General features: G+C 45.1%; 1 protein-coding gene across 5 annotated transcripts in view; it reads left to right on the top strand.

Annotated features, from left to right (window-relative positions):
- NFRKB (nuclear factor related to kappaB binding protein) overlaps positions 1-17,626 on the top strand; it is a 41,534-nt gene that overhangs the window by 13,318 nt on the left and 10,590 nt on the right. For 4 of the 5 annotated variants that reach the window (XM_032426255.1, XM_032426256.1, XM_032426258.1 and 1 more), the window contains 19 exons: positions 1,905-2,032; positions 2,552-2,726; positions 3,303-3,404; positions 4,030-4,103; positions 4,825-4,909; positions 5,328-5,508; positions 5,763-5,871; positions 6,084-6,210; positions 6,460-6,525; positions 9,494-9,573; positions 9,682-9,728; positions 12,540-12,600; positions 13,020-13,194; positions 14,093-14,199; positions 14,618-14,741; positions 14,932-15,011; positions 15,140-15,360; positions 15,476-15,746; positions 16,337-16,549. In XM_032426255.1, coding sequence (XP_032282146.1) covers positions 1,905-2,032; positions 2,552-2,726; positions 3,303-3,404; positions 4,030-4,103; positions 4,825-4,909; positions 5,328-5,508; positions 5,763-5,871; positions 6,084-6,210; positions 6,460-6,525; positions 9,494-9,573; positions 9,682-9,728; positions 12,540-12,600; positions 13,020-13,194; positions 14,093-14,199; positions 14,618-14,741; positions 14,932-15,011; positions 15,140-15,360; positions 15,476-15,746; positions 16,337-16,549 — 2,426 coding nt within the window. The remainder of the gene's footprint in view (positions 1-1,904; positions 2,033-2,551; positions 2,727-3,302; positions 3,405-4,029; positions 4,104-4,824; positions 4,910-5,327; positions 5,509-5,762; positions 5,872-6,083; positions 6,211-6,459; positions 6,526-9,493; positions 9,574-9,681; positions 9,729-12,539; positions 12,601-13,019; positions 13,195-14,092; positions 14,200-14,617; positions 14,742-14,931; positions 15,012-15,139; positions 15,361-15,475; positions 15,747-16,336; positions 16,550-17,626) is intronic. The other variant, XM_032426257.1, reaches the window with a different exon arrangement.

Here is a 17,626-nt window from a genome sequence, read left to right as displayed (position 1 = left end):
GCATCAGTAGCATTCAACTCTGGGCTTGTTTCTTGAAGGTCACATCTATTTCCCTGCAGCAGGGAGCATAGCATGGTGGGTAAGACCTTGGACTCTGGAGCTGGGCTGCCTGGGTTCAAACTTGCTTTCCCCTTTTATTAATTGTGTGACCTTGGACATGTTATTTAACTTTTCTATGCCTCATTTTCTTCATCTGTAAAATGGGGATTTAGTAGTGCCTTTTATAGGGTTATGAAGATGAAATGAGTTAATATACGCAGGGTCCTTATATAGTGGCAGTTGTCAGGTGCTGTTCTAAATAAGCATTTGCTGTTATTAGTTACCTTGGATGGTATTAGGATGGTTGGGGGAACAAAAAGAGAAATGCTGTGTACTTTGACTTCTCATTTTAGCTTTCTGAGATTAGCTTTTCAGTCTTTCCCTCTCAGTTTTCACCATGGTCTATCAGCTCAAATCTAATATGTCCAAAATGGACCTCTCCTTGACCTTTTTATCTCAGGTGATGATATCAGTTGCTCATGTCCAGTGATCAGGGTACCATGCTCAGTTGACCTCCCCATGGCCCCCATCCTACCCCAGCATCTGAAACTATCAGCTGGTTTAATCCTTCTCCCTCAGGAATATATCTCAAGTCTCTACTTCTGTTCATATAACCACTATTTTACTTACTGGTCAGCTAATATGTGCCAGACATTCTTCGAGGTTCTGGAAATATGGTAATAATCTTATATTTTCGTAGGGAAAAACAGATGACGAACAATGAAATACTTATGGGCATTAAGTACTTCCAAAAATAAGGAGGGTAATGGGACTAGAATGATGGGAAGGAGCTGTTTTAGATGTGGTAGTTGGCCAAGGCTTCTCTGATGAGATGAATATCAGGACAGGGACTTAATGAGGGTAAGAGGAGCAAGCTGTGAAAATACTGGGTGTTAGCAGGAAGCCTTGCAGGTAGAGGGAACTTTAAGTACAAAGGCCTTGAGAGAGTAGGGTACATAGCCTGTTGAGGAAAAAGCATGGAGGCCAGTGGGGCTGGGGTAGAAGGAGCAAATAGGAGACTGGTGGAAGATGAGGCCAGAGCAAGCCCAGGACAGATCATGAAGAGCCTTCCAGGCCATCTTTCGGACCTTGGCTTTTATTCTGAGTGTGGAGGGAAGGTGCCATCCTCTCTGATCTGGACCCCCTGCAGGAGTTTTCCTTCTTCCTCTCTTGCTCCCCGCCATGTCATTCTCCTGCTTTAAACCCTTCAAATTATTTCCGTTGCACTTAGGATAAAATCCAGCTCCCCCCGTGACCTATAGGTTTCTGTGTGGTTGGATCTCTGTCTGCCTTCCCAGGGTGTCACACGCTCCCTCAGCTGCAGCCCACTCTGCGTTAGTCATACAGACATTTCCTCAAGGTTTGGAACGTGCAAAGTTCTTGCTTGCTTCGGATCCTGCCTTAGCACACGCCATTCCTTCTGCCTTTTCCCCATTTTTACTTCTTATTTTTAAATTCTCATTGGTTTTCCTCCCAATTTTTTGTTTTGAAGATTTTTAAACATACAGAAAAGTTGGTAACTAGTATAACAGACGTCTGTATGACTTTTATTACCAATGTTTATCAGTTAACATTTTGCCATAATTGCTTTAATCAGGCTTCATTTTACGTTTTGTTCTTTAGAGGTCCCTTTCCTAAATATATTCCTCCTTACTCTCTACAGTTGCTTCAAATGAATTTCCTGTAGTACTCAAAAAGAGTTTCTGTTCACCTGTTTATTTTCTGCCTCCCATTGGACTGTAGGCTCCACGTACACAAAGATTGTCATTTTTCTCTCCTGTACCGTCTTCCAGTTTAACCCAGAGTTTACATTTTAAGCACGTATTAAATATATATACACACAGTTGTGCCTCTGTTCTTTTCAGACGGACACTTTAACCCGGAGGTGGTCAAGTACCGGCAGCTGTGCTTCAAGTCCCAGTACAAGCGCTACCTCACCTCCCAGCAGCAGTACTTCCATAGGCTGCTGAGGCAGATCCTGGCTTCCCGGAGCGTAAGTAATGCTGGGAACCACGTATGAGGTGTGGGCAGTGAGCGCACACATCTCGTGGCTTCAAGAAGTCGTTCAGGTACCAAATGCCAAAGGTAGCACTAAGGAGAAAATGTGACCAATTAAGCCTTGACGCAGTTAGCCTGTACCGTCCTTTCTTTCTTTTTTTTTTATTTAAGGGTTTTATTTATTTGTCAGAAAGACAGCCAGAGAGGGAACACAAGCAGGGGGAGTGGGAGAGGGAGAAGCAGGCTTCCCGCGGAGCAGGGAGCCTGATGCGGGGCTCAATCCCAGGACCCTGGGATCATGACCTGAGCCGAAGGCAGACGCTTAACGACTGAGCCACCCAGGCGCCCCTAGTAGAGGCTCTTCTTATTTGGACATACTCTCCTATGTGCATCTCTGATCTGAAAGGAGGGAATTGAGCTTGTTCAACAATCAAGAGAAGAAAATGTAGACTTGAGGAATGCACCAGAATAAGCTTTGGATGATGACGTGTATCCCCATCTGCTCTCTTCCTAGGACCTACTGGAGATGGCCCGACGGAGCGGCCCAGCCCTTCCCTTCCGCCAGAAGCGCCCTTCACCCTCCCGTACCCCTGAGGAGCGGGAGTGGCGGACCCAGCAGCGCTACTTGAAGGTGTTGAGGGAAGTAAAGGAGGAGTGTGGCGACACGGACCTGTCATCTGATGAAGAGGGTGAGTGTGGGCACTTGGAGGAGCTGGGATGTTGGCTTTACACCAGCAGCGTGTTCAGTTGGAGCCAGTGGTAGCCATTTGTCTCCCGGGAAAGAAGCTCTCCCAGTTGTGTCTCTCGGGGGTTGGATGACGGCACTCAGAATTCCCTAGTCTTTGGGCTCTGAGCCATTCCTCTTGGGTGGGGTGTGACTGCATACCTTTGTCCCCTTGGTGCTCACGTGGCATTAGAGTTTAGGTGAGCTGAATCCCTGCGTGGCAGGGCTCTCCACAGTAGGCCTGTCTGGTCCTATTGTGCCACTTGAGAGAGCTGCTTTTCCCCCTACAGGAGAGTAGTAGTGACTGTTGGCCTGCTGCAGTGCGACCCCATCGCTCTGTTGAAGTCTCTCTTCCTGGAAGAGCCGTTTAAATGACCTGAGTGTGCTCCAGTTCGTCTGGAGAAGGGTCAGAAAGGAATGGTGGAACCCTGGCCTCCATGTTGTTGGCTTAGCCTTGTTGAACCCAAATGGCCACTTACCCAATCTCCCCTATTGGAGTCCACAGCCACGTTGGATTTACAAGAAAAATTTTCTTTTGAAGATCTCAGCTCATGGCTTCCGAGCTCTCCAGCGCGTTCTCCTAGCCCTGCGGTGCCCCTGAGGGTGGTGCCCACGCTTTCAACCACGGATATGAAAACTGCAGGTGAGAACTGAGTGATGCTGTGGACGTTTTGGGAGATCAGGATGTAGATCTGAGAACTCCCTTACAGTGTGGGCGCTGGATTCTTACCTGCCAGGGAATCGAAGCAGTGTTCCTCATAAGTGGGAGATTGGGAGAAGTTTCTGTACGATTCCACTTTTTACAAGTAGGTAGGCCTGCCTTTCCTTTGTTTTGAAGCTTTTCCTTAGGAGCTAATCGGCTGGTATTTTGGGCTTAAAGAAAGTAGATTATTAAAATAGCAATATTTAGGGACAGTTCAGTAATAGAACAAGAGGTAATCAGAGCCATAGCAGTTTCTTAGAATGTCTGAAATTAGAGAAGAACTTTTAATTGGGATAGGAATCAAAGAAGACGGTTAAGAATTTTTGAGGTGTTTCAGGAACAGCTAACTAACTGAGGTCATTGTTACTGATCAGTGTAGAGAAAAGCTGAAGAGTTGATCCTGTGACTGTTCCAAGATTGTGTGTGCTTGTAGTACATGGGATTCAGAAGGGACATTCAGAGAAACGTGTTACTTTTGACTATCACAAGTGACCAGAAAGACTTGGATTTGAGCATCATGTTAGTGAATGACCTAATCCATGTGGTTTGGTTCATTTTCTCTCAGATAAAATAGAACTGGGGGACAGTGACCTGAAGATAATGTTAAAGAAGCACCATGAGAAGCGGAAACATCAACCAGTAAGATTGGGTGGGGTGGTCATTAGTGGTTTTCAGTCTAAGATCTTTGGATTGGCTTTTGGGAGATGAAGGTAGTCACCATATCATTTATGGTTCCTTTTCTATTGTTGGGGGGACAGGAGCCACTGTAGTGGCTCGTTAACACCAGAGATAGGAGAGGAAGACAAATGCTTGATGTAGTGTCTGATTTAATCTTTACAGCAAGACTGGTACATGGATCATTATATCCATTTTACCTGTGTTTGGAGAGGTTAAGGAGCTTGTCCTTGGCCCTCCAGCTAGGAAGTCAGGAGTCAAATCCTGTGCTCTTCCCACTTTTTACTCTCTCTGTTACTCTACCAAGTCAAGGTAATGCCAGTGCAGCCAAGCCAGAGAGCAGAGGGGAGGAAGAAAAGGCAGGTAGTGAGGTGGGAAGCGTCCACACTGGAAATCAGCAATTCCCTTACCTTTTTCTCAACCCTGTTTTCACACTATAAAATATAGTGACACTTAATAAGATTGTTTGAAGAGCACTAAGATAAGGAATGCAAAAGAGCTTTATAAACTAAATGCCATACAGTAGAAAGGTTGGAAGTGGGTTCTGTGCCCCATTATGAAGGGGAGATATGATTTCCGCAAGTGTGCCCAACATCTGATTATATCTAGGTAAATTGGCAAAATCATCAGCAGTTTTAGCTTCTTTTTGGGGCCTTGATAACAAATCTCTGAATATCACATCCAGGATCATCCGGACCTTTTGACAGGGGACCTGACTCTCAGTGACATCATGACTCGAGTAAATGCTGGCAGGAAGGGCTCTCTAGCAGGTAAGTGATGTCCTCTGGAGGCTGACCTCATCTGACTGTTGTGTTACGTTACGTCAGCCAGCTACGTGTGGCATAAATAAATGAGACCACAGCTTCCTTCTTGCTGATAACTTTTGTTTAGTTATTGCCTCTTACGGATTTGTAGGTGGAAAATGAATATAAAATCAATACAGTAGATCTTTGGCTCTTTAATAGGTGTTAAAATTAACTTGTAAAATCTCTCACTGGATTTGGTAAAAAAAGAAAAAAGAAAAACAAAAAAGCAAACAAAAAGAAACAAAAAGTAACTCAATGTCTTTTTACTTAAGACTTTTCTTTCTTCTACTGGTGGGTGTTTGGAAAATAACATTCAGATAAGACCCTCACTTCCTGATGTAGAAAATGCAGTTCTGTGATTTGTGTTGCCTTTTCTTCCTAGCCCTATATGACTTGGCTGTCCTTAAAAAAAAGGTTAAGGAAAAAGAGGAGAAGAAGAAGAAGAAAATAAAACTGATCAAATCAGAGGCAGAGGATTTGGCTGAACCCTTAAGCAGCGCTGACGGGATCCCGCCTCTCTCCCAGGCCCCTTCTCCACTGGCTATACCTGCTATCAAGGAGGAGTAAGTGAGCAACAAGAGATTGCTGCTCGAGGGTGAAAGGTTAACCTGGGCTGTACGCAGCACTGGTGCATGGAATGAGCCCGTGCGTGTTGAACGTGCAAGACCAGAGTCCCAGGGGACCTGCTAGGGAACGTGTATGCTATGGTCCTTTATTGAACTTTTGTATGACTCTTAGAGGGTTTGGAGGGCCTAAACCATCTGGGGATGTGTTCTTGGTCTCTTCAATTGTTCTTACATATTTTTTCCTTCATTAGGCCTCTTGAAGACCTCAAACCTTGCCTTGGAATCAATGAAATATCTTCCAGTTTCTTCTCTCTTCTATTAGAGATCTTGCTGCTAGAGGGGCAGGCTAGCCTTCCTATGGTAAGAGTTTTGGAAAAGTCAGATGTACATCAGTTTTCAAATTGTAGAAAACTAACAGTCTACAGCTGGAGAAGAATTCTGGGTTCCTCTCAGAGCTCTGCAGCTGACTTGCTTTGTGACTTGCAGATGTATCCTAGCTTGCTCTGGAGCATCTGCGGGATTACTGGTGTGGAATAGAACTCTGACTGGCTTCTGTCTTTGTTTTCCCTTAGCTGGAGGAACGGGTTTTGGATTGGCAGTCCTCTCCAGCCAGCTCCCTCAATAGCTGGTTCTCTGCCGCCCCCAACTGGGCAGAGTTGGTGTTACCAGCCCTGCAATATCTTGCTGGGGAAAGTCGTGGTAAGGTACTTTTTTCCTTAGGGTCAAGTATCCCCACCCCCCCTTGTTTAATTCATTTTCCTGGTAAACTACAGCATCCCTGGTTAAATTCCTATGGTTTCACCTAATGCTGTGCCTTGGGGGTCTCCGCTGTCTTGATCCACTATGAAACATTCAAAAGTTGTCTCAAAGCCCAAGGATTGCAGTTATTCGGAATTCTGTGTGCTCTCCGACCTGTGCGGCTTATTCATGTGATCCCATTTCTTGCAGCCATACCTTCCAGTTTCTCAGCATTTGTTGAATTCAAAGAGAAAACCCAGCAGTGGAAATTGCTTGGTGAGTAATTCATACTGCCCACTCGTAGAGGTGGGTTTTCACTGTCTTGCATCCTCTGCTCAGCTGCTCTTGCCTTCTAGTCCATACAGCCTAGTAGGATATTGAGAACAGCAATATTAAGTCTTATTTTGCTCAGTTAAAAAGATCCTTTGTGACCCCTTTGGTATCTCAGGGTCTAAGTTTCACCCCTCCACTGGATTTTGGCTCCCGCAAGCTGGGGTGGGATGGCCCTTCTAGGACGATGGATTTAAATCCGTGGGGGTATTTTGCAGTAGGACCCATTGTCGTATTAATCGTGCCTATGGGGGCACCTGGGTGGCTCAGTTGTTTAAGCGACTGCCTTCAGCTCAGGTCATGATCCTGGAGTTCCAGGATTGAGTCCCGCATCGGGCTCCCTGCTCAGCGGGGAGTCTGCTTCTCCCTCTGACTCTCCCCCCTCTCATGCTCTCTCTCTATCATTGTCTCTCTCAATAAATAAATAAAAATCTTAAAAAAAAAAAATCATGCCTATGCTTTTAGATTAACCTGTAATAGTGTAATTATTTTTCTTTCCCAACAGTGGGCTTTGCTATTGAGGATAACGTGCAACAGGATGTCAGACAGCCCTGAATACACTATTTCCAAAGAGCAGGATTCTTTTTTTTTTTTTCTTTTTAATTTACGAAGTCCCACTTACTACGTTTTATTATGTACCTGAAGTAATTTGGTTACCAGTGATGGTGTTAAGAGGAAAATTCCATGTTGATTTCCTACTGAAATTCACTAACCTTTCTCTTTACCCCCTTGAGTGGTCTGTGAAGAGAGAGATGGAGAGAAGGTTGTGAACACAGTAGATTCATTTATTCCTTACAACGTTTATTTGGCTTTTAGGTGTCAGGCATTGGGTTAGGTGCTGAAGTATATAATGAACAAATATCCATTCACATGAAATAACAAACATACACATTCTATGAGGGGAAAGTACCAGAAAGGATGGAAATTTATGACGATGTGTTGGTGTATTCTGCAGAGTTGGGAGGACCTTCCTGAGGAAGGAACATTTCAGCAGAGATGTTAATGATGACTAGGACCTTCCTGAGGAAGGAACATTTCAGCAGAGATGTTAATGATGACTAGGAAGGAGCGAGGCAGATTGAGGGGAAGAGCATTCCATGTGGAGGAAGCAGTATGGATCAGCGATGCCAGGGAAGATTCGATTCAAAAAGGTTACACAGGCCTACGTAGAGATGATGATCATCTGGACCCGAGGAGAGAGAGTGGACAAAGTTGAGAAAGTTGTAGGTGGTAAAAGCCATAGTGCCTATGACTGGCTGTGGGGAGTAAAGGGAGAGTGCTGTCAAGCATCACTTCTGCTAGATTTGTGCCTCACGGTGAAGATGCCGTTTACTGTGGTAGGCAGCTGTGGAGGACATCTTGCCTGGGGTGAGGGCGGAGATCCTGAGTTTAGTTTTGGATGTGCTGAGTGTGAGCTGCCTTCGAGGTATTTAAAAGTGTTAATGTTGAGTAGGCAGTAGGATGTGTGGGTTTAGAATCCATATGGGAGAGTCAAGGCAGGGAGTTGTTAGCATATCTACAGTTATCAAGGCATAGGCATAGGGAGGAAGCGTGAAGTGAGGAGAAATGAGGGCCTTAGACTAAGCCTTGAGAAGCTCCGAGGCTGAGCAGGCTGAGCAGGAGAGCATATGCATAAGTGACTTGGGAGGAAACCATGAAATAGTTGGATCTTGGAAGCCAGGGAAGGACACAGGAAGTGGGGAGTGGTCATTAGCCTTGATCATCCTAAAAGGGTTCAGGAAGATAAAGCCCATGGATTTGAGAATGTGGAAGAACTGGTGAATTTCTTGTAAGAGTGATTCCTTGCTAGGGTGATGGGCATCAAGGACCGTGGGGAGCTGAAGGCAACCCGTGATTGCTGACCGTGTCGCTCTTTCTGACTCTGTCAGACTGGTGGCTTGAAGTCAGCCTGGAGGGGGACTTATGCCCGGGGTGGCAGACCTTATCCGACCAGATAATAAGGATTTTAAGCTTATTAGGTGGCAGACTTCACACCAGGTAAGGATGTAGAGGGAGTGGTGTGAGAAGAGGATTGATTAGGCTGTAGGGAAATGGACTATGAAGGAGCAATTCTAGAAGGCAGAGGAGTAGAGGAATCTTCCCAGGATAAGAAAGTTCAGCACTTTCCGGCGATGGTGGGACTCTGCCTGACTAGGGAGAACATGTAAGAGTCCTCAGAAGCATCATCTTAGCTGCTTTGAGAAGGGTAGGCCCTGGGAGGCTGTATTCTTCCCACAGGCAGACCCGAGTGCTGGTGGTCTCTGTGTCTTCTAGTCTGGGCAGGAGACATAGGGACCATCGTGTGATGGGTGCTTCCGTAGGAGCCCGAACAAAGTAAGAGGGGAGGAGGGCAGGAGGGAGGTGCTCATCTCTCTAGGCAGGTCAAAGGGGTCAAGTTTTTCTCCTTCCTGAGGGCCGCCTTATTGCTGTGCCAATTGGTAGAATGCCTTTGTTGCCCCACAATGAGAAGCCTTTTCTGACCCCCAAGGACAGGAAAACTTCCCTAGGGTAAGCTTTCATGATATCCTTTGTGATACCTACCACTTTGAGATTTTATTAACTTGTATTCTTTTCTTATTTGACTATAAACTCCGTGAGAACAGAGGCTGAGTTCACTGAATAACCCTGCTTAGTATGCAGTGCTTGGCACACGGCGGCTGCTCAGCAAATACCTAGGGAAGGAGTGATTTACTCAGGAAACATCCAGAAGTGTTGGTCCAGGCAGACAGTGAATGGAAGGCAATACAGGCTGAGGGGATAGTATGTGCACAGGATCATTGCACTATAGGTCCTGATGGGTTCTCTCTCTGGCATAGATACAGCAAGTAAGGAGACAGTGGGATTCTGAGTAATACCGTAGATTGTTTTAGTATTGTTATTACTCTTGTTATTTGCCTTTTTGTTTTCCTGATAGGCCAGTCCCAAGATAATGAAAAGGAATTAGCTGCACTCTTCCAGCTGTGGCTAGAAACCAAAGACCAGGCTTTCTGTAAGGTACGGTTTTTAAGAAATAACCAGATTTTTCTTATTGGATTTCCAGAGTCCTTAAATTAGCCAAAATTCTTTAGTCCATTTACCTGTTAATGTTTTCCTTTTCTCCAGCAAGAAAATGAAGACAGCTCAGATGCCACAACACCTGTTCCTCGGGTGTGAGTATAATACTTGAATGGTGGGTGGTAGTCCATGAAATTATAGTTTAAGGTACTGCCATGGTTTTGCTGACGTTTCTTAGTATGTTAGAGTCGTAGTGAACTTTAGAGTTCCTAGGTGTCCACTGATCCTAACCTGCCTTAACATACCTGAGAAGGGTAACACACTCCCATCAGTAAGAGTGGCTTTCTGAGCAAAGGATTCTGAATTGGGGAGAGGATTGCACAGTAGAGTTTCTGAGGGGGTTGTGATCCACGTTGTAGGAGGGCATACTCCTTTCCCTGAATTCTCCTTCAGTTCCCATTTGAGAAGGATTCATCTAATCTTTCTCATTCAACCTATGAAGAAATTGAGGCGTGAGGTTAAGTGACTTGCTGAAGGTTAGTGACAGGACCTGATCTAGAATTTAGGCCTCTTGATCTCTAATCCTGAGCTCTTTATATCACATCATTTCATGTGATTGTTTCCAGTCTGATGTGGTCCTTTGTGTCCCCCACCCGCCCCAGCCTTGTTGAGATACAGTTGACATATAATATATTGTGGGGTGTACAACGTGTTGAATTGGTACATGTATATATTATGAAATGATTACCATGATATTAGTTATATCCATTATGTCACATAATTATCAGTTCTTTTTTTGTGGTGAGAACATTTAAGGTTTCTATTAGCAACTTTTAAGTGTATGAAACAATATTGATAACTAGTCATTATGCTGTACATTAGATCCCCAGAACTGATTTGTCTTCTCACTGGAAGTTTGTACCCTTGACCAACCTCTCCCCATCTCCCCCATCCACCACCCCTTGATAACTACCATTCTCTGTTTCTGTGAGTTTGGCTTTTTTTTAGATTCCACATGTGAGATCATACAGTATTTATCTTCTTTGTCTGACTTATTTCACTTAGCGTAATGCCCTGAAGGGCCATCCATATTGTTGCAAATAGCAGGATTTCCTTCTTTTTTATGGCTGTATAATATTCTGCCTTATGGATTATTATATACTACATTTTCTTTGCCTGTTCATCCATTGACAGGCAGTTAGGTTGTTTCTGTGTTGTAGCTATTGTAAATAATGCTGCGATGAACATAAGGTGCACTTGTCTTTTCGAGATAGTGATTTCATTTCCTTCGGAAGTACACCCAGAAGTAGGATTGCTGAATCATATGATAGTTCTAATTTTTTTGAAGAATGTCCATATGCTTTCTGTAGTGGCTGAAGCAGTTTACATTCCTACCAGCAGTGCACAATGGTTCTCTTTTCTCTGCATCCTTCCTAATGCTTGTTATTTCTTATCTTTTTGGTAATAGCTATTCTACCATGTGTGAGGTGATATCTCATTGTGGTTTTGATACATGCTTTGCAAATATTTCCTCCCATTTGGTAGGTTGCTTTTTCATTTTGTTTTTTCCTTTGCTGTACAGAAGATTTTGTTTGAAATAGTCTCACTTGTTTATTTTTACTTTTGTTGCTTGTGTTTTTGTGTCATGTCTAAAAAATTGTTGCTTAGACCAGTGTCTAGGAGCCTCTTTCATGTGTTTTCTTCTAGGAGTTTTACAGTTTTAGGTGTTATGTTTAAGTCTTTAATACATTTCGAGTTAATTTTTGTGAGTGGTGTAGGATAGGGGTCCAGATTCATTCTTTCCCATCTGGATATCCAGTTTTCCCAACATCATTTATTGGAGAGACTATCCTTTCCTTATTGATTATTCTTGGCTCCGTTGTCAGATATGGAGCAAGTGGTTTGACCATTTACACAATGGTTTATTTCTGGTCTTTTGATTCTGTTCCATTGGCTTATGTGTCTGTTTTTATGCCAGTGCTGTACTATTTTGACTATTATAACTTTGTAATAAAGTTTGAAATCAGCAAGTGTGATGGTTCCCAGGATTGCGTTGGCCATTTGGGGTTGTTTGTGGTTCCATATGAATTTTAGGATTATTTTTTCTGTTTCTGTGAAAAATGGTTTTGGGCTTTTGATAGAGATTATATTGAATCTATAGGTGTTATGAGGTAATTGGACTTTTTTTTTTTTTTTTAAGATTGATTGACTTAGAGAAGAGTAGTGGGGATGGGGAGAGGGAGAGAAAGTCCCAAGCAGATTCCCTGCTGAGCGCAGAGCCCAACGCAGAGCCTGAGATCATGATCTGAGCCAAAACCAAGAGTCGGATGCTTAACTGACTGTGCCACCCAGGTGCCCCAGTAATATGGACATTTTAACAATATTTTTCCAATCCATGAACATAGGCAATCTTTTCATTGATTTGTACTTTTTTTTTTTTTTTCAGTTTCTTTAATCAGATTCTTGTAGTTTTCAGCGTACAGATCTTTCACCTCTTTGGTTAAATTTATTTCTAAGTATTTTATTGCTTTTGATATGTGGTTCTTTAGGTTCCTGAGCACTAGCACAGAGGGCCAGCCTGAATATAGCAGAACCGTTGTCTTACGTAACAGAGAAACTCAGTTTCTCTTGGGAACAGAAAACATCTTTGTCACGTTACAAATTTGAAGTCCTTTGTTCCTCTCAGGCTGAATTTTTTGGTTGCCATTAGATGGGGTTTACTTAGCAACAGTACTGAAAACAGGTAAAAACAAACAGTCTCTTTCTCATCTACGTAGTAACTTTTCTGGATTTCTGAGACTTGAGTAATTTTTGGAAATACGGGAGTACTTGGTAGGATCTGGAAAGTGGACTTTTGACCTTTGCAGGAACAGAGTACTAATGAAGGGACATTTTTTTCATGGTGCAAAGGACTGGTTCTGGGTACTGGAGAAGGGGTGATGGATACAAAATTCTTTATGTTCTAGAAGAACTGACTATGTGGTGCGGCCCAGCACGGGGGAGGAGAAAAGAGTTTTTCAGGAGCAGGTAAGGGATCGCTAGCACCCAGTGAAAATCTCTTCATTTATGGGGCCATGCAGAGGAAGCTCTGAGCCTGACTCTCCTTGAGTCCATATTCTTAGAGGAAACTCACACCCTTAACCTTAGATATTCTGTTGGTTGAGATTGTTTGCTGGGGGTGGAATTGGTGTGAGGAAAGGGAATGAGAAATGTTTTGATGGGGTTTTCTTCCAGACAGCAGAATACATCTATATTTATCTCTCTGTCCCTTTGCTAGTGATCTCTTTGGAGATCATCCTTTTCCCACTGTGTTTGGCTCAGTATTCCTAGTGCAATACCCTGTTTCCTTGTTTTAGTCTCTCCAGGTCGACCCCTTATTGTATGAGAGCATTAGACAGAACCCCACTAATTGTGACTTAGGAGCCTTGTCTCTTTTCTCTTGGTAGGAGCGTTACAGATACAGCCAACCCCATAAGGCATTCACCTTTCGCATGCATGGCTTCGAGTCTGTAGTGGGGCCTGTGAAGGGTGTTTTTGACAAGGAGACCTCACTCAATAAGGCTCGGGAACACTCCCTGCTGCGCTCTGACCGGCCTGCCTATGTCACCATCCTGTCTCTTGGTATGTGTCATTTGTCTCTTGTCAGGGATCCCTTCTTTCTCTAATCAGCTGTCTCCCCAACCAACCCCCCCAGAAGGGCTTTGATGGTCAGATGCAGTTTTAGGAGGCCTTGGAGTTTGGGACATAAAGGGGGAATTCGATCCCCAGAGATTGATGCTAGGAATCGGTGTTTCTTCCCTGAAGTCTGGGCTCACATTTATTTTCATGTAGGAATTTTTCACAGGCCAGCTAAATAGTTAGCTTGAGTGTGGGCATTTGCTTTCTCTAGGCTGATTATTTTAAAGATGAGGTTTTCAACCTTTTTTTGTGCCATGAAGCCCTTTGGTAGTCTGGTGAATCCTGCAGACTCCATCTCAGGATCTGGTCTTTAAACGCATAAAATGAAATGCATAGAGTTACTAAAGAAACCGGCCCTATTAAAATATTTATCACAATGTTAAATTTATGATGCAGAAATATATATGTTTTTATTATGATATTAAATGACAGTCTCCAGTAGCAGGTCTTACATCTCCTGTAATTTCCATATAGTGATGAGTGGAAATGATACTGTGATGTGATCTTGTCCACAGCAGCTGTGATGTGATATGAAAATACCTGATTTCTGATCACGTCACTGCCAATACCTTTGCTCATAATTGAAGGAAAATGCCAAATTTCAGTCAGATGTGGAAATTTTTTTCCCACCCGAGTTAACAGACCTCAGTCTTGGCTGAAAGTGTGAAGAGTATAGGCCACTGCCCCCTTATTACTATCAGAATAGATGGTAATGCCGAGTCTGACTACAGCAGAGACATTCCTCAGCGAGCTGCTCCCCACGAGAGCACGTGAGGAGGACAGTGCTCCTCAGTGGCAGCCGTGCTTGACTCTGGGACTTTCCATTTTCTCATGCCATCAGTTCGAGATGCTGCGGCCCGGCTGCCTAACGGGGAAGGTACCCGGGCAGAGATCTGTGAACTACTCAAGGACTCCCAGTTTCTCGCCCCAGATGTCACCAGCACCCAGGTAGGATGGAAAAGAGATCGTGTTTGTTTTGTTCCAGAACGCATTTGAGAAAACTTAGAGGGAAACATAAAATGTCGTAATTTTTTTTTTTTTTTTTGAGTGATGAAGAGGAAAGGAGGAGATCCTAAGAAATGGGAACAGTGATGACCTAAGACCCTGTAGTCAGTGGAGCACAGATTTGACTCTGCAGTTTCCTTCAGCTTCTACGGCTTCTTAGCTCCCCGGCTCCTTCAGGGCACAGCTCAGTCTTTCAGGAATCTTAGGGTGCTTCTTGTTTTGCCAGTGACGCAGTGAGCCGTTGGCGGTGCTGCCACCCGGCCGAGTTAGGATCTGTTGATCGGCTGCGACTTACACCCAGCGATTTTGCTCTGGCGTCTGAGTCTGACGCGTCCCATTCCCCCTTTGCTCTGGTTCTCAGGTGAACACGGTGGTGAGCGGAGCACTGGATCGGCTGCATTATGAGAAAGACCCGTGTGTGAAATACGACATTGGGCGAAAGCTGTGGATCTACCTGCATCGAGACCGGAGTGAGGAGGAGTTCGGTGCGTGAGGCCCCGAGTGGACTAGGGAAGCTTCTGACTTCCTGCCCCAGTGCCGTTAGGCTTTTCGGTGACGTTCAGGCAGGACCTAGCCCGCTGGTGAGGCCACCAGCCGGGGCTCGGCTCTTAATGAAGCCACCCTCCCCACTGTGCTGAGGTTAAACTTGCTGAGGCTTACCACTCTTGTTTACAGAGCGGATTCACCAAGCACAGGCAGCTGCAGCTAAAGCCAGGAAAGCCCTTCAGCAAAAACCCAAGCCCCCATCGAAGGTGGTAAGTGACCTCTGAGAGCGGCTGCCTCAGTGGTGTCGCAGGTGGTGGCAGCGAGGCCTTCGGGAACCGCAGGGCCGTGCCACCTCTTGGGGACTTTTGGTAACTGCACCCGATTTCTCTTCTCGTAGAAATCCGGTACCAAGGAGAGTTCACTGAAGGTCCTCAGCAGTGGCCCCTCCGAGCAGAGCCAGATGAGCCTCAGTGACTCCAGCATGCCACCCACCCCGGTCACACCTGTGACCCCCACCACTCCGGCTTTGCCTGCCACTCCGATCTCCCCTCCACCTGTGTCATCAGTGAACAAAAGTGGCCCTGCTACTGTCTCAGAACCAGCTAAATCTAGCTCAGGGTAAGCTCCGTTTTTTTCTCCAGCTTTCTCCCTCTGAAGGCCTTTTGGATGTGTGGCTTAAATTGTTTGGTTCTTATTGTGTTCCCCTCCCCCCCATTTTGCCATATCCTTGTAGTGTTCTTCTGGTGTCTTCACCAACCATGCCACAGCTAGGAACGATGCTTTCCCCGGCTTCCAGCCAGACTCCACCAAGTTCTCAGGCCACCGCCCGTGTCGTGAGCCACTCTGGCTCAGCTGGACTACCCCAGGTGCGGGTGGTGGCCCAGCCTGGCCTTCCTACTGTGACTCAGCAGTCGGCGGGACCGACGCAGACGCTGCCCCAGATGCCGGCGGGACCACAGATTCGCGCTCCAGCCACTGCTCCACAGACCAAAGTTGTGCCCCAGGTAAATGGGGACAGCGAGCCTGGACCCTGAGGTAGTCTGATGAGTCCACTGGGCAGGCTGGGGAGGGACTGAGGAGCCTGACACAGCAGCTCATTTAATGTTCACAGCTGAGTAAGCGTGACTAATAAGTTGTATTTTACATGTTGGGAATCAGAACTTCCAAGAAGTTTAGTGATTTACTCAGGATTGTAATGTCAGGACCCTCGTGGAGGTGGGATGTGATTCTAAATTTCAGGCTCCTTCCATTGTGCCTCTCATCTTAGCCATGCCACTAACTAGTTGGGTAATTTTAAAGAAGAGTCTTATTTCCTCCCTCAGTTTCCTTTATTATAAAAGGGGTATAATATTTGTTCTCATTGTGTAGGAATAAAATGGGAGGTTCAGTGTGAAAGCTTTCTAAAAATTAAGATGCTCCACACAGATACAAGAACTTTACAGTGTCCACTTAGTAGCATAGCGAGCCTTAAGCACTGGTAGAGCACAAGTACTCTTAGAGGGTCACTTCTGGGTGGTGGCACACTGGAGACGGCTTGGTGTGCTGGGCTGCATCTCCGTGTCTAATCAAGCTCTCGGCCTCACACTTGAACTAGACAGTAATGGCCACCGTTCCAGTCAAAGCCCAGAGCACGGCGGCCACTGTGCAGCGTCCTGGCCCCGGGCAGACGGGGCTCACGATGACAAGTCTCCCTGCCACAGCCAACCCCGCAAGCAAGCCAGCCACGAGTTCTCCCGGGAGCTCTGCTCCGAGTGCTTCCCCAGCTGCTGTCATTCAGAATGTCACAGGACAGAACATCATCAAGCAGGTCAGTGGAAATCTCTGGGTGGTTTCGACGCCTTTGTTCTACAGCAAAGGATAGTCGGAGATCTTTAATGATTTGTAATCTTTGATCCTTAGTTCCCGGGTATTTCAAAGGTGAGTTCCCACCAGTGGCAGTGCAGGCCTCATAGATGCTGAAGATTTTTTCTGTTTCTTTTCCATGTAATTTAGCATTTAGTAGTTTTCTGGATTTGGAGTAGACGTTCCATGAATTTATTTAATGAAAATCTTGCGGTATAACATTATATACTTTGCTGGTATTTTTGCTTAACTCTGGTAATATAGGATACATTTGTACTTTCCTCGTTGTGAATATGCAAGGATGATAATCGAATTTTGAAGAATTGGTAAGCAGTGGGGCGCCTGGCTGTGTCAGTCAGTGGAGCATGTGACTCTTGGTCTCATGGTTGTGAGTTCGAGTCCCATGCTGGGTGCAGAGATTATTTAAAAATAAAATCTTTAAGGAAAAAAAAATCACACAAAAATTGTTAGGCACAGTAGCGTGACAGATGTGCTTTTCACGTACCTGCACCATGCTTTTGTGGATACTAGGTAATTTAATCCTCATCATGCCATGGGGTAGGTGCTTTTGTTATTTTGTACATGAAGAAATGGAATAATCTAATGGTAAAATAATGTCACTTGTCTCATTGAACAAATATTTATCGAGTGCTTTTTTTGTGCCAGGCACTGTCCAGAGTATTGGGGATCTAGTGGTGTATTCCAGAGGCCGCATCCCTGCCTTTGTGGAGCTCATCTTCTCATAGAGCTGGGGGACGGAAAACTGCTTCAGGGATGGGTGTCATAAGAGCTAAGGAGAGCAGTAAACGGGGAGGGGTAGACGTGTGCCATTTTAGCTAAGGCAGTCTGTGCAGGCCTGAGGGGATGGCATTTGGAAGAGGGATGAAATGAGGTTAGAGAGTGTGCCATATTTTGATTATCTGGCGACAAAGCATTCTAGGCATAGGCGTAGCAAGTGAAAGTGCAGTGAGTCCGTTGTTTCCACATCATGTGCTTGAACAACAGGAAAGCCATTGAGTGTGAAGCTTAGTGAGCAGGTGTG

This window comes from Phoca vitulina, unplaced genomic scaffold (genome assembly GCF_004348235.1).
Source record: "Phoca vitulina isolate PV1807 unplaced genomic scaffold, GSC_HSeal_1.0 scaffold34, whole genome shotgun sequence".
NCBI classification, from domain to species: domain Eukaryota; kingdom Metazoa; phylum Chordata; class Mammalia; order Carnivora; family Phocidae; genus Phoca; species Phoca vitulina.
This window is presented reverse-complemented; position numbering and strand designations above follow the sequence as displayed.